At 39.7% G+C, this 23,846-nt stretch overlaps 1 protein-coding gene across 1 annotated transcript; it reads left to right on the forward strand.

Moving 5' to 3' along the window:
* The first annotated feature begins 359 nt into the window (after nt 1–359).
* On the forward strand, nt 360–15,112 carry zgc:63863 (uncharacterized protein LOC393372 homolog). Its single transcript, XM_054606474.1, has 10 exons — nt 360–568; nt 1,650–1,704; nt 2,942–3,072; nt 3,191–3,271; nt 3,931–4,117; nt 4,225–4,326; nt 6,907–7,048; nt 8,041–8,225; nt 9,305–9,414; nt 10,390–15,112. The coding sequence occupies exons 1-10, from the start codon at nt 499–501 to the stop codon at nt 10,569–10,571; spliced, it is 1,245 nt and encodes a 414-aa protein (XP_054462449.1). The 5' UTR covers nt 360–498; the 3' UTR covers nt 10,572–15,112.
* Nucleotides 15,113–23,846: the final 8,734 nt, after the last annotated feature.

The following is a 23,846-nucleotide window of genomic DNA, read 5'->3' on the forward strand; positions in this document are numbered from 1 at the left end:
GAAAAATAAAAAGTAGAGCACACAATATATGCACTATTGTCCATGTTATCATAATAACATAGTATTATTTATTGTCCATACTAAAATTCCAGTTTCTCTAACAGTTGCTACGTGGAGCTTTACTGTCGCCTTGTGGAAAAGGTGAACATATTCAGAGCAAGTGTCACTAAGCACATTTCAATCGAGCGATGACTATCACAGCACACTATGGCTCAAATATCAGGACTACAAAACTACAATCAAGTCACCTTGCGGTGCGCAGTGAAGGGGGAGCCAATCGCATTCGTGCACTGTGTCACGTGTCGTTTCTGCCCAATCAGAGCGTAGCAGGATGATCGCAAGTTGGGTTGAGTCTTTTAGGGACAGCTGTTGAGAGAACCCTTCACGTTCAGCCAAAGATCGTCCCTGTTTTCACCTGTTTGGAGACATAGTGTGTATTTGTTGACTTGCCTATGGCACAACACAAACTTCGTCATTGGGTAATCCGCGTTTAAAGGGATGAAAAGGCTTAAGAGGAAGAAACAAAACGCAGGAGTTGGGGTGAATGGGAATGGATCTGTCACGAAAGGTAAGCCAGCCAACAAATAGCGAGGTAACTTGTTTAATAAACGCACACTTATATAAATACTGAGTCACACAAAGCTAGTTCTAACATTACAACGAGGCTGCATATATAACGTTGACTATATCCATCTACTGTACGTGTAGCCGACAGACAGAAACCTGAAACTTGACCTGAAAAGCCAGTGAAGTTAATACTATTACTGCAGCCAGCTGACACAAACTACAATATACGAATCACGAGTGGGCCATTGTTGTCCTAACATATCTAACCGCCGATTGTCCTTTAGATACATTTGTGTCAAAGTAAACATTAGCTAGGCCACTTATCTGCCAGTGGTGCCTGCGTGGCAGCCTGTCAGCCGACTTGGACCATTTAGAAAGTTGCAGCTGTTTGCCAGACAGAAGAAGATGGACATGATTATGTCAGTATTCACTGTAACAAAAGGTTTGAAATAGACAAACGCACAAAAGAACTCAACACTGGGTTTTTGGTTTTACCCTCCAAGTCATTCAAAAACACTTATACCTTATTTTGAATTTGATCTAAACTCACTGCTTAGCACTTTCACAACTATGGTCATCTTTATGACTCATCATTGTGATCAGGCATCATAATGGCATTGTTTTCATGAAAGATTAGTCAGGGTGTTAGTCAAAATAATCATTCAATAGGTAGGAAGCGCCTCAAGTTTTACCTGTCTTCCAATAATGTTAAGCAGAAAAAAATATCCTTTTAAAAGTCATACTTGAATTAAAACAGGTACATTTTACTGTTAATCTGTTGCAACACATCTATTAATTGTGTGTTGATTATTTTATCCCAACCCTACAAGCTGTTTTTGTATACGTGTGTCTAACGCCATGCCCAATCTCTCTCCTTCCTGATGTCTTTCTTCTCCTTTTATCATTCTCTCTCTCCACATCTTTCTATCTCTCATCCTTTTCCCCTTTACCTTTCTTTTCCTCTCTATGTGTCCCCGTCCATCTTTTTCGCTGTTTGCCCTTTACATTATCTCCGCACTGTCTCTCTGTCATTCCTGTGTTTCCTTTCTCTCTTCATCCATTCCTCTGTCTTTCTTTTACAGAACCAGATTGTGGGAGGAAACAGAAGCTGGCTGAGATCCATCAGGCTTTGATCAGGTTACTATGATAATCAGTACTACAGTTTGCTTGTTAAGGTTTCCTTCTCTTCCTGCTGTCCTGTCATCCAGGATTAATTAATTTTAATTTATCACATTTTCTGTCAAAACACCCTCTGGGATGCTGTTATGTTTTTTTTTTTTTAAGTATTCCTCATCAAATTTGCTAACTTGGTACTAATTAGACCCTTTGATTTTTTGATGAAGAATGTCTGAGAGTGCGTTCTAATGATGAAATATAACAGAATTTGTCTTTTAAACACCTGAACAGTGAAGGAACTCAAGACACTGGGTGTTAAGTTTTGCCCAGTAGATACAAGGTTCTCACCCGATGGCAGCTTTCTTTTAAAATGTGCCTCGACATGCCTGTATTTCTAGAAATCTAGAAAGTTATGAGAGGTTCATTATACAAAATGCCTCTATTAGCACAAGAGCAAAGGGCCACAGGATGTGTTTTCCCAAGTGGGATTGAGCCTCCCTCTGCTGCTCACTGTTCCACAATTAGATGGTATGCATTTATCCCTAGACAGTGACCTTCATCGCACTCCCTGCTAAGCTAATTTCACACATGAAGATTACTCACATGTGCCCAGTGGAATAGTTTGATGAGGATCATGAAGTCTTTAGTGTCAGGAGGCATGTGGGACTTGACAGGGAAATGGCACATGAAAGCACATGCAGGACTGAGGCTGATTTTTGTGAATTCACTTTTAATTGCACAAAAACAAATCAACACTTTTCTTTTGTCCATTCATTTTTGATATGTGGACACACATCCTACATCATGCTGTCATCCAAATTCTGTCGTTAGAATACCAGCCAAGTTTTATACTGGCTTTGCGCTGCATATGCATCAATTTCAACAAGTAACTTAGTGTATTATTACTTATTATTACTGTGGTTAAGTGTGTGTGTGTGCATGTATGTATGTATGTATGTATGTATGTATGTATGTATGTATGTATGTATGTATGTATGTATGTATGTATGTATGTATGTATATATATATATATATATATATATATATACATACTAATGCACTACAATAAAGAGATTTACATTTAATTCCTGAAGTAAGTTCGTTTGTAAAGTTGATATTATTAAGAGCCATTAACTCAAAACCATCACCTGTTTTAAGAATATTTTTTTAAGACTTGTTAATGTGAATATTTTGCTGTTTGGCTCTAAAGTAGTGCATCCCACTGACCCATGTCCTATTCTGACTTGTGCATTCGCAGTGATCCAGTGGACATTGAGACCCTGAGGACAGCTGCAGCCAGTAAGGGAGGACTGCTCACTGATGAACTCAGGAGGAAAGTCTGGCCCAAACTACTGAACATCAATGTGTACGATCTACCACATAAACCTGGTTAGTGATTGATGCTAATATTTAATGGGTTGATGGATGCTTCACAATACTACAAAATACTGTTACTAGTACTAATGCTGACAACAATACAATAATAATTACATTGCGTATGGTGTAGGTCGAGATGTGAGGGAGAACCACAAGGACTACAACCAAGTAGTCCTGGATGTCAGGAGGTCCATGAAGCGGTTCCCTAAAGGTCTGTGTTCTGTGTGTGTATGTGTGTGTGTTGGTGTGTGCCTTTGTTATTTCTAAAGATGACAGCATAGCTCACCGTGACATTTATCTACCTGTACTTCTGTTCTAACAGCAATATGCAGATATCTGGAAAGGCTTAATGATTAATGAACTGAGTAAAATCTGCAACAGGGTCAGATTCTTATTCATCTGAGAAGCTGTCAGATCCATCTCACTTAAATGTGGTTTTGACTTCATAATCTTTTCTGTCAAGAAGAAGCAAACAATTTTCAGAAAAACATTAATTGAAAAAAGCAGCAGGGAATGAGGGAAAGCTGGATTTACAACATTAGAGCCTCAGTTTTGTTGATCTCTGTCTGTATACTACAGTAAGCTTCTCCACACATGCTGAATTGTATGTCATTTTGCCAGTAAAAGGTGCAAGAAAAGTAAGAATTATGTTATTTTGGGAAGTTAAACTAGATGTATTATGCAAATAGTGTGCAAAGGATTGATGTGTTCCTTTTCATACCACAACTGGGCAGTGTTTGGTTTTGTGTAAAACCCTGGTTATAAGCACCCGGGCCAGAACTTCTGTCAACCTATTTAGAACAGCGACAATCACAAGCATTTTCTAGGTTTAATTTTTTTCCATTAAGATTACATTTTCCTCTAATTCAGGTATGCCAGCCACAGAGAGAGCTGTGCTTCAGGAGCAGCTGATTGACATCATACTGGAGGTTTTGAAACGCACCCCTCAGCTCCATTACTACCAAGGCTACCATGATGTGGCCGTCACTCTGCTGCTGGTAGTCGGGGAGCGGATGGCCATTGCCATGCTGGACACTCTGTCCAACCACCATCTCAGGTTATTTTTATTTTTTTTCTCTTATGAACCATTTATCTAGGCATTTCAGTGAAGTTAAACACACTTATTTTTTTATTTTTTTTACTGACTATTTTCTCTGTCTGTAGGGATTTCATGGATCCGACCATGGACAGCACCAAACACATTTTAAACTACTTGATGCCTATATTGGAACAAGTTGATACCGAACTACATGACTTCATGATCAGGTAAACATTCACACGCACGTAATCAGATTACAAAAAATAAGTAGCTATAAAACAGCCCAGTTTATAGTTAGCCTACATTGTCAAGGATTACTTGATTACATTTTTGATTATATTTATGCCTGCATGTTTTTGTGTCAAAACGTAATTTGATTTGACCAATTGTAAATAAAGAATATGTTCGTATATAATAAGTTAGTCCGCTCAGGGTGACAGGTTTGTTATTGTTGATTTAACTAAAATGTGTTCTTGTCTAACTGTTGAGTTATGGATAATGGAGCTTTTATTACATTTTTTTACATTAAAAATGAAAAAGAGCATTTTGAGTAAGTGCTCCTCTTGCGTTACAAGAGCAAAGTCCCCTGTTTGTGGCCTTTGATCAAAAAACACCGGCAACAAAAAAGTACACAAAACAAACAGCATTTTACATGTTGTACAATACACACAGTACCCTTAGGTTATTATAAAGGTAATTTGATTTGACCAACTGTAATAGCTGAAAATGCGAAATGCATTTTATTTGCATTCAAAATGCTTTGAGATCAAACTTTGCGTCCACTTTTTTTATATAAAGTGCAATATTTTCAATTTTGGACTTTGAAGTAATACAAAAGTAATTGTAGGCATTCAGATTATATCACATTTTTTTGTTTTACAATGGTTTTGTTGCTAATTACAAAAAATTGCCATGTAATTTGTGTTCAGTAACTGACTACATTTCAAAGTATTATTTATTTAAAGTCGCTTTTGACGTAATGTAAATAAAATCCACTAGAGGGCACTAAAGTGATAATTTTCACCTGTGAGCTTCACAGAGACAAATATTCCAGTGTTTTGTTTATGATTTTGAAGCTCAATTGAAAATGCTTCAGTAGTTGGTCTCATTGGGGAGTTACTGTGTCAGATGGTCCAACAGCTGTTTCAGAGTCTTTTCTGCCCCACTAAGGTGTGCACCACATTTACCTTTATTTGTGAAATGTAATCATCCAGAAAAGTGATTCATGATCTTTTTGCAGTTTATTGAAGCAACAACAAGAAATAATTGTATGGTACAACTGGTAACTGTTAGTGAATCTTGGTGTGTGTGTGTGTGTGTGTGTAGTGAGGACTGGGATTTGGGATGTTTCTGAGTGAATAAATTGTCCTCAAGGTATTTGGATAGTGTGCTCGCCTGTGTGTGTCTGTAGTGCCTTTGCTGTCTTGTTGCCCGTTCATAATTGATGCTGTGCAAATTACCCATCTCTACTCCAATACAAGCTCACACAAACAGAAAAAGCACAAAAAACAAGACGTTTCACTCGCAGAAAAAGCAGAAGGATAAACAACACCCGACTTCAAAGTTTGGAACGCTCTTTTGTTTGTGAGCACTTCCTCTTCCCGTTACCTGGCTTCTTATCTTTTCCTCCTTTCTTCTTTCCCTTTTCTCTCCTTTCGACTCCTTTTGATCTCTCTTATGCCCCCTTGGTCTCTGCCCTTTGCTCCCTCTCTCTACCCCTCCCCCTGTCCATCACTCCACCCACTCCTTTTCACTTGTCACTCTCTTCCCCTTTTACTTGTTCTTCTTCCTCCCTGAATGTTCCTATCTAATATTTATCAACAACCTCTAAGAGTATCCAATTTACTTGAGACTCTGTCAGAAATAACTGTCTATGTATGTCTGCAAACAACAAAGAAAGACAGGGGAAGCGTGTAGGAGGGTTATAAACAGTATGTGAAGGTAAATTAAATGTATTTTTCTTTAAAATTCATGAGACCACATCTTTAGAAATGGCTGTGGTCACAAGAAAATCTTCCAAACGAATGATTCATGACTCTTGGATAAGTCAGACTATTGCAATTTAGTTTACAAATCAAAGAAAGTGCTGCTCATGTTGTATGATGTCCTCTGCAGGTGCTTTGTCAAGTCTGAGAAAATAACCCCTGTGCTGTCATTCAGGTTATCTTAGGTTCACCTTAGAGGCTAAAACCTTATTAAGACAAGCTTAAATGGTTTAAGATCATTATTTCTGTATTCTTTGTCTCGTGAGAACCTGTAGAACTTTTTATTGGCTAAGATTAGCCGGATAATACCAGTTCTTTTTATTTTTTTATTTTACCCCACTGACTAAGAACTGCTTGTACTGTACAGTACTTCACACCACCAGGTGTACCATTAGTTTTCAAAGTAATTTCCTGCCTTCCATGAGGCCATTGGTTTCCATTAATTTCTATTAGAGTATGAAAGTCAACTCGGAGAGATTTGCACTGTGATAGATTGTGATGTGATGAAACCACTAGCTGACTATAAGAAAGGAAAAACGTGTAATCTGCTCATATGTTTTCACATTATTCCTAAACTGTATTTTTTTTATTTAATAACTGCATTTCCTTTTAAATACTGTTCTTGTAAAAAATATTTTTTTTCTTAGTTAGTTTGTAACTCACTGCTGCTTATCTTGGCCAAGACACTCTTGTGAAGGAGATTGTGAATCTCAGTTAAGATTTTCTGGTTAGATCAAAAATTGTGACATTTAAAGTCTGGTCTGTTTGTTCCTCTGTCTGTCTATGTTTACATCCCTTTATATGTTTTGGCATTTCTTACAGGTCGGAGGTGGGAACCATCTTCGCACTGTCCTGGCTCATCACATGGTACGGCCACGTGCTGTCAGACTTCAAACACACCATGAGACTCTACGACTTCTTCCTGGCCTCGCACCCGCTGATGCCCATCTACCTCGCCGCTACGGTAAGACGTCATAGCAGCCAACAGGAAATGAACTAAAAGGCAGCGCCTCTGTTTTGTCAGTAATCCAGGGTGCTCACATGTGAATACATGCTGACACACACACACACACACACACACACACACACACACACACACACACACACACACACACACACACACACACACACACACACACACTCATATACTCGTGCATACAGTGACGCAGAGTACTGTGAAGTCACTAGACTAGTTAATTAGATACCACCTAATGAACAGATGAGAGAGTGAAAGAGGAGGTATAGCGGGAGAGATAAAAGAGGAAAGAGAGGGAGAAGGACGAGGACTTCATCAGGAAACAGAACGACAAGGAGAGCTGACTGATGTTTGACTGAGGAGGAGAAACAGATTACAGAGGAAAAACATTTTTATACTTGGGACTTTTTCCCCCTTGTTTTGGCAGAAATGTTTACTGCTGGATGTTTATGTGCAGGTGTGTTTGTGTAAAGAATTTTATTTTGTGGATCTTGTTTTTAGTGGTTTTATTTGAGTGTGAATAGGCCTTTTTAAACAGAAACAGTTTTGTGCATGTTGATTAGTGTGTGCAGTTGTGCACATTTTGCTTGTTGGTAGTTGAGGATGTTTTTGTATTTCTGTGTGTGTGTGTGTGTGTGTGTGTGTGTGTGTGTGTGTGTGTGTGTGTGTGTGTGTGTGTGTGTGTGTGTGTGTGTGTGTGTGTGTGTGTGTGTGTGTGTGTGTGTGTGTGTGTGTGTGTGTGTGGGGGCTGGGCAGAGGGAGAGTTCTGTTTGAAGTGTGTGAAACAACAAAGCAGAATGTAGTTCATGTTTCCTCCAAGGCTGAGAACAGCGCTCAGCATGGGGGGTTAACTCTTTATCTGCCTTTTCCACTGCTGATTGCTCATTCTGCCTCACTAGTATCACTGAAGATACCCAGTGAACTGTATGTAGAATCTAATCACAGCTTTGGTGTGGTTTAACCCCTCCTCTCCTCCTCAGATTGTGTTGCACAGAGAGAAGCAGGTGAAGAAGACAGAGTGTGACATGGCCATGGTCCACCACCTCCTCTCACGCATCCCCCAGGACCTCCCATACGAACTTCTGATTGACCAAGCCCAGGACCTGTTCGACCAATACCCTCCGTCTCTACTGGCCAAGCGGGCAGCGCTGCAGTCTCGCAAGAGGTTAGGGGACAAGAACTGAAACAAAAAATGGCTAATAATAATAATTATATTACTACTATACATCCACATTAGATGAATGATAGCTGAATGAGGTGTCATGCAAGGTCAAATAGTTTGTCTTAGGATAGAAGGTGTTAAGCCCTCTGTGCTTTATAAATCAAATATACTTGTTGCATGTGGCCTAAGCAAGAAGGCAAAACATACTCAAACTGTTGTGCATCTAGGGCTGCAAATAATGATTATATTCACCATACTTTAATCAGTGAATGATTATGTATTTAAGATTACATATGTTTTTAAATGTTTTGCCTTTTATTGGACTAAATGTGTAGAGGCAGACTGGAAACGGAGAGAGAGAGAGAGGGGGCGTATGGTTTGCAACAAAGGCTTGGAATCCAACCAGGGATTTTATGGTTAGATGGCATGCAGCAAACCATTCAGCAAAATGATTCGATACAGTAAATCCTATTATGATTAATGAATCAAATGATTAGTCTACAAAACAGTAGTGCTTCACTTTATGTTCTCAATAATTTCATCAAAACATGTAACACGAATATATAAGTTTAATGTTTTATAGAAATAATTTGGGGTTGTGTGTGTGTGTGTGTGTGTGTGTGTGTGTGTGTGTGTGTGTGTGTGTGTGTGTGTGTGTGTGTGTGTGTGTGTGTGTGTGTGTGTGTGTGTGTGTGTGTGTGTGTGTGTGTGTGTGTGTGTGTGTGTGTGTGTGTGTGAACATTCTCCCAGTGTATCCATAGTTCTTCAATCAGTCTCGCTCTCTTGGTCCTTCGGTGTAACTAACAGTCATTGTTCAGGAGAGGAAGTGGCATCACTGACACAAGGCCTTGACTAAAAGATGTCCCATAATGCATTACTCCCATAGCTTCCTATATACAAGAGATACTGAGCTGGCAGATCTCTCAAATTCCCCTCACCTGTCTTTATCCATCAGTTGATCCTTCAACTCATCATTTCATTCCAGCTGTCCATGCTAACCTTAGACCTGACTGTGCTCTCCATCACCTCCTAACTCTCCGTTCCTCTTCCCATCCTTCTCTTCCTCCGTTTTCTTTCCCCAGTCTGTCCATTAGCACCTTCCAGGCGTTTCAGTCCTCCACCCTCCACCAGAGGCCTGACTCTGTTCTCCAACGCCTCACCAAGGCCCAGGGCTCCAGCAACTCCAGACACGGTAAAAATAGTAACTGTAATCTTATTACTGACTGAAGAAGGACTGCATACATACAGACAGTACAGACCCACGTGCAGATGAGTGAAGTAAAAGGGAAATGTAGTTCGATGCTCTTTGAAGTTTTGGGGAAAAAAAGATTATCGACTTTGAAATTGTAAGAACAAACATTTCGACGCAAATATAAAAAATTGTTTGATGGATCTACAGCTCCTAATTTTGGGGGAACACAACTCTTCAGAACAAGGCAATAAATATGTCATCCCCCACAAATGCTGCCCCCCTTTGGGCCAATCAATAACAAGTAAACAAATGATGTAGCACCCCCATCAGACCAATCAAGTGCAACTTAAGATATGCCAGGACGGAACAAATAGATGCTTTATTACCATTGGTTTTGTGAAAATCTGATCAGTGGCGTCTGAGATATTGTCTGTGACGTACAGGCAATCAAAAATATGCTTTAACATTCCCCTCGGGCAAAACGATGCAATATTGAAATTGATGCACATTATTCCCTGCAGTTTCATAAAAATTCAATTAGCAGCCTCCAACATGAAGTGCATAACGGACAGAAAGAGCACCTCCTGATTTCACAGTGGAAGACAAGGAATGGGAGTCAGTTAGAGACAACCTGCTGTCTAAATGTTAAACAAGTGATGAATGTTGGCTGATGGGGGAAGCCAAACTTTAAGTGGAGTTCATAACTATTTTGGGCCTCTAGTTAATTAAAGTGAGAGTACTGCTGAGAAGAGATCATGGAGCAGAACTGGTTGTTTAATACTTTTGCCTCCTCCTTGTCTCAACTCCTTCTGTTTCGACATCCCTTTATCCCCCTTTTTTTGTTTTTTAAATCCCAGTAACAAAATGCAGCTTGATCCTCCCTTTGGTTCAGCCTCCAGTATTATGACTCCTCGTGACCTCTCCTTGTGTCCGCTCCTCACAGTCTGACCCCTCCTCCTTGTTCTGTGCTCGTAGCCCCTCACCACTCAGGTCAGGAAGCAGCTTTGCCCCGAGACCGAGTCCAGCTGTGGGGGAAGGGGAACAGGATGGTGAAGATGGCGGTGTGGGGGCTGTCGGCTACGCTCGGGGCGGCCGTGTTCGCCGTGGCTCAGACGGCTATGGACTGGGGACCCGAGGTGTTACTGCAACTGTTCTGATGTGGCGGTGGGGATTTAGAGTGTTAGACACACACACTTACACATGGTGACAGCAGACACACATCTGCTCCTGAACAATAAACAAACTTACACAGACAGACATAGACGTCGAAGACTTGAAGGGCTTCTCCCCTGCTGAGAGGAGACCCTGCAGAAAAGCAGGAATAGGTCAGTCATCTTGGAGCCAAACAGGCTGTTGCTACACAACCATTATGAACATATGTAAGCCACGAGCCAGCCTCGGGATGTGTATGCATGTGTGTGAGTGGATGCATGTGTGTTTGCATGTGTGTGAGCTAGTATCCCAAAACTCATACCACATGTAAGCAAGGATGGGTAACTGAATGACCCTCTGACCTTTTGGGCCCCTGGGCTAGAGCTTCTGTGTGGAGTTACTGCTAACATTTCTTTTTTAAATCATCATACAACCACAAAGAGACCAAAAACCACTTCAGACTTGCAAAATACCAAAGAGAGACGTGAACCCGTGGTTTGCAGTCGTTTTGTGTTTCTCTGTGTGGGGCATCTCCTCCTATGTTGGAGGTGTGGCGGGCTTTAACATGTTTTTGCCCAGGGGCCCCTTGTATAATTATCCATCCATGCATGTGAGACACACGCTGTTTCAGGCTGTTGCTCTCACCATACCATTGGTGTAACATTTTACACGTGTCTCTGTGCGTTTGCTGATTATTCTGCTGATAAGTCGTTTTGAGACTGTCATGCTTGTTTCACCGTACTTCTGTTGATGGTGTTTTAGTGCGCTTGTTGGATCTGCAGCCGTATCTGAGAGCTAAAAGTGCCCGTAGCCAGCGCGATGACACACGAATACAAATTATTAAAGAGCAGTGTTTTCTGCTGAAAGCTTCCAGTTATGAGTGAAGAAGGAGAGCGGGAGAGAAATGGGAAAGATGGCGGGAGAGATATTTGCCTGTGAGCCACTTGTATTAATTGCTTTACTGCAGGTGTCAGCGAGTTACATTAACAGTAGAGTTTTCTGCTGCCCAAAATGTGAACATTACACACAGTTAGCACTCAATGCACGCAGTGGGGCTTTTGCAGATGCATTGAGGCATCAGATGCAGGAGGCAATGAAATACGTTATTTTCTATATTTTCTGTGGCAGTTCCTAGATGTTGTGGCCTACAACTGCTGAATGAATATGCAGAATACACCAGTACTTTTACATTCTTAAAATATTTAGCAGGTTTGCGCCAACATCCACCCTGAACAGCCATCAACAGAACTACAGTACTTGGACTCAGTTCTTCTTCTACATCATATTTCTCTTCAGCATTTCACAGCTACAGTGTGATTGAAGAAATCATGTTATTATTTCACACACCCTGTAGATATTGCTGAACCAAATTTAATCCCTGAGTTTTAGTGCCTGAAAAGTGAATATTAATAATACAGGCGGTTTCTAACTGGGGTACATACATGTGTACAGAGCACAGGGGGTCTCTCCAAACAGCAATGCATCCTCTGTGTCGACTTATATTCTGAAATATTTATCAGCTTTTTGCTAGCATGCTGCTGAGTTGCATCTGCAAACACAACTTCACCTGAGTCACAACACTCTCTGTCATCAGATGTAGATGCGTGGCATGTACCCTGTTGATTTTAGTCGCTGTGCAGTTCATAATTTCAACTGGTATGTGCTTTGTTGTGTACAAATTACAGTATTAAGAGAGAAAGCCACCAAAATGTCACATGTAGGGCCTTAGGTTGATCTGAGAAGGATTGCAGAGCTGAGTAGTAACAAACCAGTCAACCACCCCATCAAGTAGTTAGTTTCAGACAATTTTTCAGAAAATGCCAATAGCTGCGATTTTGAAATTTTATTAGAGGATCAATAAATCAATCAATGCCGTGTATCTCAGGTAGTCTGCTGGCCTGCTAGCCAGTTCAGTTATCTGGTCAGTCAATAACCTGCGGTGGTTGTTTGAAAAGCCTATGCATGTTCCACTTTTCAGTCTAACAAGCTATACATCATGTAATACATGACATGTGTCTCAGAGAGTGAGTGAGTGAGTGAGTGAGTGAGTGAGTGAGTGAGTGAGTGAGTGAGTGAGTGAGTGAGTGAGTGAGTGAGTGAGTGAGTGAGTGAGTGAGTGAGTGAGTGTGTGTGTTGGTTGTGAGGAATTGTAAATCACAGGTCAGTTTTTCCTTTCTTTAACTCGCTTGGCATTCTCTAAGTTATATTTGTTTTTTGTTGTGGGGCTCAAAGTGCCTTGATATATATGTATATATTGTTGACAGTCTAATTTATTTTAAGAGCGACAATCTGATTGGCTATTCATGTATTGATTAGATTTATTGGATTTTCTGAATGTGTATTTAAAACTAATATGTGGGGCTATAAAAAACTTCTGGTTAGTATGGTTTGTAATCACCAGTCTGATGGTTTGTATTTTTTAAAGGGGATCCAGTTATTTTACATGTGAAATACTGTGTCTGCTCAGTCATTATGAATCAGATTAGAAGTTAAAGAAAAATGCTTAATTGCTGTCTTTCCAAGTGTTAGATGAGAAGATGGATACCGCTCATTAAATGAAAGTACAGTAGAAAAAAAGATAGCCAGGAGCTGTTAAGCTTAGCTTACCATAAATGAAGGATGGAAACAGGGAGAAACGGACCCTCTCCAAAGGTAACAAAGTCCTGCTTCCAGCACCTCTAAAGTTTACTCATTAACACAAGACATCTTGTTTGTTTGATCCATATTAAAACCGAGATGTAGCTTTAGCCTTGGTTACCTGCCAGATTATTTCCAGGCTGGGCGCAGTCACAGTTTGGTTGTACGTATGAATCTTCTCAACTGACTACGGCAAGAAAGCAAATAAGCATAATTCCCCAAATATCAGACTATTCCTTTAAATGTTGGTTCATGTTCCAGCTCGCTTCTTAGGTTAAGATTATAAACAAATGACATTGAAAGGGAGAACATTTACCATCTTTTGGTGCATGGTCGGCACTCTCATTACACAAAAAGCTCATTCTGCACTGAATGAATATTCTTATTACTGGCTGTAATTTTTAAGTGATTGCATGTTATGTTGCATCTATGATGCTTGGAAACAGGTGATTGACAATTTTTCTTTTTTATTAATTTAAAAATGTGCAGTTTTGGCATGTAATCTTTGCTTGCTGTTGTTTTGCTAAATATGCAGGGAAAACCCTTTGACCAGTGTCTGTGATATTCAAACATAAGTCAAGATGCTACTGTGCAATTGTATTATAAGTGCCATGTAGACCTATACACACACACACACACACACACACACACACACACACACACACACACACACACACACACACACACACACACACACACACACACACACACACACACACACACACACACACACACACACACACACACACACACACACGCACTCATACAGGGAGAGAGTGGTTGCTGTGCCAGATCATAATGAGGATTTAATTCCTGCCCCTGGCTCTTGGCGTGCTAAAGACACTTTCTCCTTGTGTTTTTTTTTTTTTTTCTTCTCACATTCACACTCAAACACCTACACCAACACCTGCAGCAGTCTTAGTCTGGCCGAGGCCTTAGATGAAAAATGATTGAAGCATGTTAGTTTTGGATAAAACCAACCAAAATTAAAGAAAAAAAAAACGATGAATGCTGTTGAGCCCATGTTAAAAGTTTACTTAAGAAACGGTTTGTATTAAGATTTAGGCCCTTAAAATTCATGAATAACTAAAAAAAGTCTAAAGTAAAGTAAAAATAGAAGATACATCATTTTATTTGTCTGTAATGCAACTATTAACTTTTCTTAGCTTGGAATATGCTCTGTTGATAGTAGTTAACATTCAATTGGTACTTTTTAGTTTTTGCACTTCAACTACTATCCATCTTGTCAAATCTACATGCATTTGCCAAATAAACAAACAAAGTCCCAGATTCATTCCAGAACGTTTTAATGATTTTAGCTCAGTGTCTATGTTGCTTATGAAACCAGTGATCCATCTTTTGAAACACATTTGGAAACACATACAATTTATTATTTTTGCTGTTGAATGCAAATCATTAAATGAAATTAAAAGAAGCAAAATAACATCAAATAAGAAATAGAGGAATAGTTATTACAACATCTGGATGCAGTGGATGTGATTTGACAGCTTGTGATTGGGTTTGATATCAACCAAAAACACACTTTCTGTTATTTAAAATAACTTGAATTTCATGCCAAATTATGAATTAACTGTGGTGTGATGAAGAGTCTGAAGTTGACCCTCCAGTGAACTTGTGTGGAGCCTCTCATGACTGCTCTGTCCTCAGGTCTGAAAATCTCCCCAAAAACTTGATCGCACCAAATGCTTTTACAGATAATAATGTTGGCCCATAATAACTTGTGTGTATGTATAAATTCTGTGGGCATTTTAATGCATGTTTCTCATATTATGGGTACCAAACACTTACATATCAGGTTCTTTGCACCTTGTACTTGTACTGCAGTTTTACTGAGACATGTCTTTGACATTGATATGAAGCTGGTTTTGTCTATGAGGTCAAAACAATTAATAAACAATTAAAAAAACACTTCTGGTTACAGTGTGAATATTTATTATGTACCTTTGAACCAAAAGTTTTGACAACAGAAAATAAAAACTGCTAGTTCTCTCAGAAGCTCAAACATCTACTTGGATTAGCCGGATGTTTCCAGTTTAGAGGATTTTCCCAGCGCTTGCTTTGGGTATGCGGACGCTCAGTTTTTGGATAATAGTATACCACCACACATGTACACACAGCATTTTAGTGCAAAAACAATTAGTTGGTTAACAGAAAAGTAATTGACAGGTATTTTGATAATTTATTATTTAATCAATAATGCATTTCATTCTCAAAGCTTCTCAAATGTTTTTTTTTTTCATGATTGTAAACTAAATATCTTTGGGTTTTCGACGTTTGGTCAAACAAATTTTTTTAACACGACTTATAACAATGGTAAATTATAATGGCTATAATTATTCTTTTGCTATTTATTAGCCATTTACGAAAGAAAAAAACACTGATCCACAATGAAAATTTTGATTTACTGTTTTACTGCACATAGAGTAATTTAAAGAATTCAACTGCTCTTTTTGTTGCTATGCAGTTCTAAAGAAAAAAAAACAAGGACATGTCTGTCTTCCGTTTTGTCTATTTGTACTGTACAGCTGTTGTCTTTTCATAGGCTCTGTTAAACTGGCCTCCTTGGAGAAAACATGTGTTTTTATGTGTGTGTTTGGGGAGGATAAAGCTGCGCATCTGTCCGTCCGTCCTCCAGGGAGACGACCAGCGATGGAAAGCAAATCAGAGACATGAGGTGATGCAGAGAGACGAGGGTTAAAGAGGGATGAAATGAGGCAAAGATTTATACTGTAGAAAAAGACATCTGGTGGACGTGTTTGAGGCAACCAAGAGATAGCCGAGGTCCTCAAGAACACATATTTAAGCGCAGTCTCTTGAGGATTTCTAATGAGCTGTAGTGGAAGTGAGTGTGGGTCAGATCAGAGTTGAGAGCAGATGTGGAGAGGGAGGGTTTGAATTTATGCACAGAGCTGCCTGAAGGAGTTATGGCCCCTAATTTCAACACTAAATGACGTCCAAGATCACTAAACACACCACCACTTTTCTTTTAACCTCCATGTCGCCGCTCACCCTAACCGTCACTGAAGGTCTTAACATCTTTTCGTAAATGAAACCTTTGATTCAGGCTTTCTGTGAGGTTGCATAAGCCAAACAACAATCTTTGTGTGAGTGTGTTTGTGGTTACTTTAGCTAAGAGAACACAATTGAAAAACACAAAGGGTGGAGTTTGGTAAAGAAAGTCCTGAATGCATGTGTATGGGTGTAAAAGCAGAATAAAATACTGCTTGTGTGTGTGTGTGTGTGTGTGTGTGTGTGTGTGTGTGTGTGTGTGTGTGTGTGTGTGTGTGTGTGTGTGTGTGTGTGTGTGTGTGTGTGTGTGTGTGTGTGTGTGTGTGTGTGTGTGTGTGTGTGTGTGTGTGTGTGTGTGTGTGTCATCAGGGGAAAAAAACATGACAAAGACCCCTGGAGCAGCTGTTGTCCCCAGTGTGCCCAATGCTGTTCTCTCTCTCTCTCTCTCTCTCTCTCTCTCTCTCTCTCTCTCTCTCTCTCTCACACCCACACACGTTTGCACTTACACAACCAAGTGTCGCCAATAACAGCAGCACCTCGACTTTCACCGCTGACTTCTATTTTTAATTAATTCATTGGACTCAACAAAATAATCTCCATGTTGCCTGTTTTTTTGTGTGTGTTTTTTTTCTAATTGATTGAGTTGATCTTGTCCCTGTGGGTTGTGGCCCTGGAACTGTGCCAAACCTTTAATTAATTGGCTACATGGTAATGTTTCAGAAATGTAGGCAAATCAGTGTTAATTATCTAGAGAAAAGTGACATTTGGGGAGATCCCAGTATGCAGTAAAGCCAGACCCTGATTAACTGATGTGTTTCACATTAATTTCCCTTTTGCTTCTCAAGAAACAGACCGGAAAGTGAGCTTCTTGGTATTTCATATCTGTGAGAAAATATGCTAATACTACTTTCATGAGTCATCGTCATTACCAGTTTTGAGCTTGGAAATAGCAATCAAGTTGTAATTGTATGTCTGTTTTTGCTTTCCACCAACTTCTTCGGAAAACTATCTGGCTATTTATCTGCTAGATGTTCAACAATTTACACCAGTTAGTTGTTAACTTGTCCGTCTGCTGCTGGGTACAGTGGTTTTAAAGCTTTTTGGTGACAACAGCTGCCTGCTGCTGCCTTAAACAACACTGATGAGTGCAGTGAAAGTGAACAAAAGTAGTAAAATTTCAGGCCGTAAAATCAAAACAATGAGACAAAAGACGCTAAAACACTATTTACTGCAGAGTCAGGTTGATCTGTTGTTAGAAGCTTTAAGTATTTTAAGAAATCAAAGATCTTATGGAGGTTCCTTTTTATTAATGATAAATGCTTCTTTTTAGCCCTGAGAGAGCGTTGTGCCTTCATCTCTCTGATCAACAAATCTAAGAGTAGCAGTACACTGATACAATTTAACATTTTGAACACATTGCATTTTATTCACTGTGAAGCTGCACCAATCACAATGGCTTGTGAGTTTGTATTTGCCCGTGTGGAGGCCCAGTCAGAAACGCACATGCATTCCACACACAAACTCTTTGTCTGCAGCCCTTTTTCTCCCGCTCTAGTCCTCCTCCCACTCAGCCCTTCTCTCTGTCATGGATCACAGAACATGTCCCAAAGTGCTTTACAGGCAACACGCGTGCAGCATGTCACTGCATGCTGATGTGACTTTACAGCTTAGCAGCAACCTTGTGCGCTAGATGTGTGCGTGAACATCCGGTAGTGACTACGACTGTGTGAAGGTTCAACCGTTAGATGTGCCGAACATGCTCTAACATTGTGTGTGAATATTTAAAATGGAGCAATCTCTCATGTTACCTTGAAGACTGGCGGGAATAGATGTATGACCCATTACTTTACTAAATTCAGACGCTGACTGGTCGGTAAAAGGATGCTGAGGGTGAAATAACACATAGATCGTTCAACGTAACATGAAGTGATAACTGAGCAGTCATAGACTGAAAGACATAATTTTCAGTAAAAATAATTGTCCATTGCAGTTTAGTACAACATGCCTGGGGGTGCCTACTGGGGTGCCTACCCTTTTCATTTCGACGCACCAGCACAAAATGTACATGCACCCAACATTTTTCACTTTGTCTCCTGGTGCTGCAATAATACTTTTAATGCTTCTGTTTTTGTCCGATAATTGATAATTGTAATATTGATGAAGATAAATGTTTAACGAGTCATCTCCCTGCAACGACCGGTATGTTTAAAGGTTGTGATGTTCCTCAATGGGGAGTAGCCTACAGGGCACAGTTTCACACAGCTTACACACACAGAAAAAGACTCAATGCAGCATTGCCAGATGGGAAATGTTAAACTATCATACCAGAGGCTTAAAATTAGTGTCTTGTGGGAAATTATCATAAAATAGTGATAACTATGAGAAGAAAAATATGCATCAATGTGTAATTTTACAAAACATATATTTAAGTGACTCATTGTAACACCTACAAATCTACGCACATAAGTGTGTTTTGGTTTGATTTTTGCTCGCGACTCACGTTTGTAGCCTACAAAAAAGCTCCCGTGAGAAGAGATGCCTAAACACAGATGTAAGATTCATCTGGAAATGAATTAAAATGAGACTGCCCAGAGTAATGTCAAATTATCAAACATTATGACACTTTTGTCATTATTGATCACACAATTATCGTATATTTGGCAAAGCTGCCTTAATTTCAGGCACACACAGGCACACTTGACAGATTTTTGGTCACGTCCCCAGAAGCCCTGACCTCAACTTAGAGTATCTGCCGATACCAAGCACCGCTTCAGTACCAGGGTTCTCTTTGTCTTAAATTTTAGGCGCAAAACTAATGAAATAGCTTTTAAAGGTCCATACACAGGATTCAAGAGAAAATATCGCCATATAAATATATAAATATTAAATCAAAATACTATTTACAGATAAATACAGATAAATATAGTGAGTCGTGGAACTAAACATAATAAACCAGAGAATGACTTCAGTAGCATCCAGCAGGTGTGATTGTGCAAAATTAAGTTTTAAAGTTGAATGTGTAATATTCTTATAACTTTGTAACAAAGCACAATCTTATCATTGTGAATCTCTGATAACCCCGGGGCCTCATTAGCCTAAACCAGGCCCGGTCCATACAGCTCTATTAATACCTGATACTCATTACTTTGTATGTGCGTTTGGTGGGTGTCTGCGTGGACACCTGGGACTAACCTCCTGTGCCTTTCACACATGACCTTTCGTCCTTTTGGTCCCATGGCTTCAATCGGTCCCAACCTCTGCTGACCTCACCTCTGTTCCCATGGACACCAGAGTATTACGGAAGAGCCCCGTCGAGTCTTCTGTCTCTCTGAGCAGGTTGAAATAGTTTAGCTTTAAGATTTAAGGGCCTTCATGTGCTTCTTTAGCTGTGCTGTTCAAACTGTTTAAAAGTGGTGAAAAGATCCTTTCAGAAAGTCTGTTATGAGGCTCTATGTCACCTGATTTTATTTCATGCAAACTTTTCAAAGCAGCTGACCAAGTGCCATATTTTCTCCACTTTTTTCACTTTTGATTTTGTTCCCTTTTATTGATCTCTTTTACCCATTAATGCTTCCACTTGATAATTTTACCCTTCACTACAATGACCAGCTTCTCGACCCACTTTTAAAAGAAGTCGAGTGGCCACTTTTGAGGCCACTAACACAAGGTGGGAATTAAAACTTTGATTCCAGACTCAATAAATAAATAAATAAAATATACAAAATATACAAATATAGGCCAGAAAATATTAAGGATAACGTTAAATAAAGGATAAGGTGTTTCTCAACAAAAAATGTATTCCTGGCAGTGTGGAAAAGGATTTGAAAGATAATTTGGACTTTAAAGGGAGGAAATACAAAATATTATTGATCAGTTAGATCATGTGCAGTTTTCTTGTAAACAAATTAAAGTTTAGTTTACATTAGTGTCACTCACCAAAACAAGTGTGAGTTCTTAAGGTCTAACAAAAGTGTTGAATGCATTTCCTTTCTCAGACCTTCACAAAGAGTTTTTAGGTATTTAAATCCAGCATTGTTTATGTCGATGTTTACTAGCTTGCAGTCTTCCTCTCCCTGCCTTTGCTGACACATTGGGACATATCTTGGAGAGTTACCATCACATCAACGGCATAGTGTTAAACCATTGGTGTGTATCGCTTACCACTATGCACATGCATGTGCGTCATTGTGTGTACATGACACACAAAGTTGAGGTTTTGTCCCAAATTTTGGGAGAATATATATTCACCTTTAGGCTCAAAGGATTCATTTTGATTTTGAATTTGAAGATAAAGAGCTGTTCATTTGCTGTATACAATGCAATTCAATAAAATGAGCATAGCAGCAGCAGTGCCAGGGTTTAAGGCTTCTATGATCTTATTCCCATTAATGGAAAAGACTGGTGAAATTAAAACGCATTAAAACGACAATGCGTTAATCCAGCTCTAAATCAAACGCTTGCAGGCCACAAATATCTAGTGTTAGTTAAAAAAAAAAAGAGAGACCCAGAAATGTCCTAAATCAGCTGGGAACTGTAGTTTTTAGCAATTTAGTAAATAGTGCATTAGGGACTTTTCTCAGTGGCGGATTTTGTGCTCCAGTGAGTATTTACAGCAGCAGATGTGCGATTGAGTCAAAATAAACTACAGTGTGGTTATGTGTGTGTGCTCATGTTGATAAAGGAACATGTCAGCCAGTGCAGCAGTGGCACGCTGATTGGTTTTAATAGTTTTTGGACAAAAATGAAGCTCCACGGCACAGAAGAATTCAATATATCATGAATTTGATATAAAGACAATCATTTTTTCTAGAATCAGTTCATTGTTGAGACTGTTGCCTGCCAATGAACATCCTACAAAAGTTTACGACAGATTCCCCCTGTGAAATATTCACACGATTCGAGCCAAGATCATGGCTAGTTGTATGTATAAAAAAAACATATTTATGGACTGGTTTCATGGTGCTCAATAAAAGCTGATCTTTGCTGGCTGATAGTTCAGTTTGGCATTTGGTTAAAAGTTTCTTCCCTTTTCTCCGCTGACTAATTTAAGATGTGTCATAACTAAGTCGTGATGTCTTGTTAATCTCTCAAACTAGCTCTCAGTGGTTCAGGCCTGCTCAGCTTTCAACCGTTCCATCAACCTCACATAATCTAATTTACACACACACACACTGCAGAGAAGAGGCTAACAAGAGACGGCGAGTAAATTTTACACTCAAATTGGATCTGTCTGTGTCAAGAGTGTTCACGCTGCTGAGAAGCCCATCTTGGGAGGCTGTGAAACAAGTTTTATGGCGGGAACGGATCAATCTGTCTTAAGTCTGAGGGATCTATCTCATGTCCCTCATTTGAAAATGCCTGGCAGAAAAATGTTTAGCGCTAGCAAATGTCAACAAGCGTTCAGTGTGTGTCTGTGTGGGTGTTTGTGGGTGTACTTCTACCACAGTGAGGACCAACCGGGTGACTGAGGGTTCATTTTCTTTCCTCTGTGTGTTTGTGCGCGTGTGTGTGAGCATACAAGTGTGAGAAATATGAATTTGTTGGTAAATGTCAAGAAGTTGGCAGTCTAATGGCTGAGCTGACAGATGATCCATAAAGCTAAAAAGTGATTGGTTTGGAGATTCTCATTCATTCTAATGCAACTGTCATAGTGGAGGAGTGTGTGTGTGTGTGTGTGTGTGTGTGTGTGTGTGTGTGTGTGTGTGTGTGTGTGTGTGTGTGTGTGTGTGTGTGTGTGTGTGTGTGTGTGTGTGTGTGTGTGTGTGTGTGTGTGTGAAGGGAAGCAGTGCAGTAGTGTAGTTGCAGATTAATTACATCCAGAATGGACTTGCTTGTTGCGTGTTTGTCACTTTCATTTAGGGGTATTTAGGGGTATTTAGAGGTATGTTCATAAATATCTGCAGTTACAGGTAGCTTTGTTATTTATGGGCTTTATCATTCAAGATTATAGAAGCAGGTAATGAAGATTTTTCTAAATGTAAGTCAATGTATAGTTACTGATAGGGTTACATAATTATATGCCAGTTACATAGCAGACTTGATTATGTAAAATGGTTTACTTCACTAGTGATGAATGTTGTTTTAAGAATCAACAGGCTTTACAATAAAAACCAGTGCATACACACTCACACAGTAAAATCTGATCTTTGCTTTTTGAAGGATGCCGGCTCACAGACTTGACTTAGGTTCAGAGACTCTTGCCATGTTTTACAGGGGCCGGTCACCCAAATCACCCAAAAAACATATTTATCACTGACCTCATGTGGTATCTGTCCATGCAGATAGTTTTACTTTGACATTTCTGTTTCAGACCATTAGAATTGATGTGAATGAAATTGTATTTTGGTACTTAGGGCATTTAACAAACTCAAAAAATGTTGTCTGGTTTGTCCGTCCTGTACAATCCACAGACCTCACTGTGAGCGATTTTCTGTGCAACTACTCCCTACAGAAGAAATAGTGCCTATAAAAATGTTTTGCTGTCTGTGGATTATCCAGACAATGCTGTTTCTAGATGCTGCTGGACTTGTTAAAATGTCACTGCTGTGAGCACTACGCAAAATTGCATCAACCTCTGTACATTGAGCATATTCTTTATGCCTCATACTGTGAACTTCTGTGTATTACCTCGCCAATATTTTGCACATCCACAAACCGTACAGCTCTTTTATCATTTTTGCATTCTATATTTACCTATTTTGACTTTTGCAGTACCTGCTTTTATTTTATGTTATTTTACTATGCTTATTGCCATGCACCAAACACCAAGGCAAATCTCTTGGATGTGAAAAGCTGCTTGCAGACAGCAGCAGGTGTTTTGTGAGACGGGTGCTGCAGCCCGTGTCAAACCTTGCATGTAGCTGTGCTGCTGTGCTGCTGTGGTGACTGAAGCACCTACTGCTTTCAGGGACTCTCTGGGTGATTTAGCGTCTTTCTAAGGACAGCCCTGCTTAGTTACCATGGAGCCCTAGAAGAGGTGAACAAATTACACCTTTACTGCAAACATGGAGACGAAAACTGTGATCTACTTCCTAAACTTTTAAAATGAGGTCCACGCTCCATTAGACATCTAATGGCAGACCGCAGTGGAGCACTGTAGGATGTAGGACTAAATATTCATATATTAAAAGAGACGTAGAGTGGACACATGTCAAGGCCAGGAGCTGAAAGTTATAAACTGCTCATCCTGAACAAGCAAAAGGTTGTAGTGTTTTAAACATGGCCCAGAAAAGCCTTTGGCTGCTTCAGTGCTTACAGTTTCAAGACTTTCACTCCTTTATAAACCACATTCAGCCAGACCACAAAACAAATAATGTGTTTTGTGAGAGAGTAGCTCCAAATCTAATCTCTTGGTTCAGTAGTTATGCTACACTGGCCATGTAGCTGCATTATACCATGACGCTTCGAGCCTCATCCTTTATTCTTGTCCGGGGCAGAACCGAAATACTGCTGCAGAGACCGATTTAAAGCTCCAGATGTTGGTTTCAGCTCTGTCAACAAAACAGACAAGAGATGGAAAAAGATAAAATTACATTAACCACCTTGATACAGGCCTGGAGAAGATCCATCAAAATTTGTCTTATGACTAGTTACAGACTGGACACCAAGAAGAG

This window comes from Anoplopoma fimbria, chromosome 10, assembly GCF_027596085.1.
Source record: "Anoplopoma fimbria isolate UVic2021 breed Golden Eagle Sablefish chromosome 10, Afim_UVic_2022, whole genome shotgun sequence".
NCBI classification, from domain to species: domain Eukaryota; kingdom Metazoa; phylum Chordata; class Actinopteri; order Perciformes; family Anoplopomatidae; genus Anoplopoma; species Anoplopoma fimbria.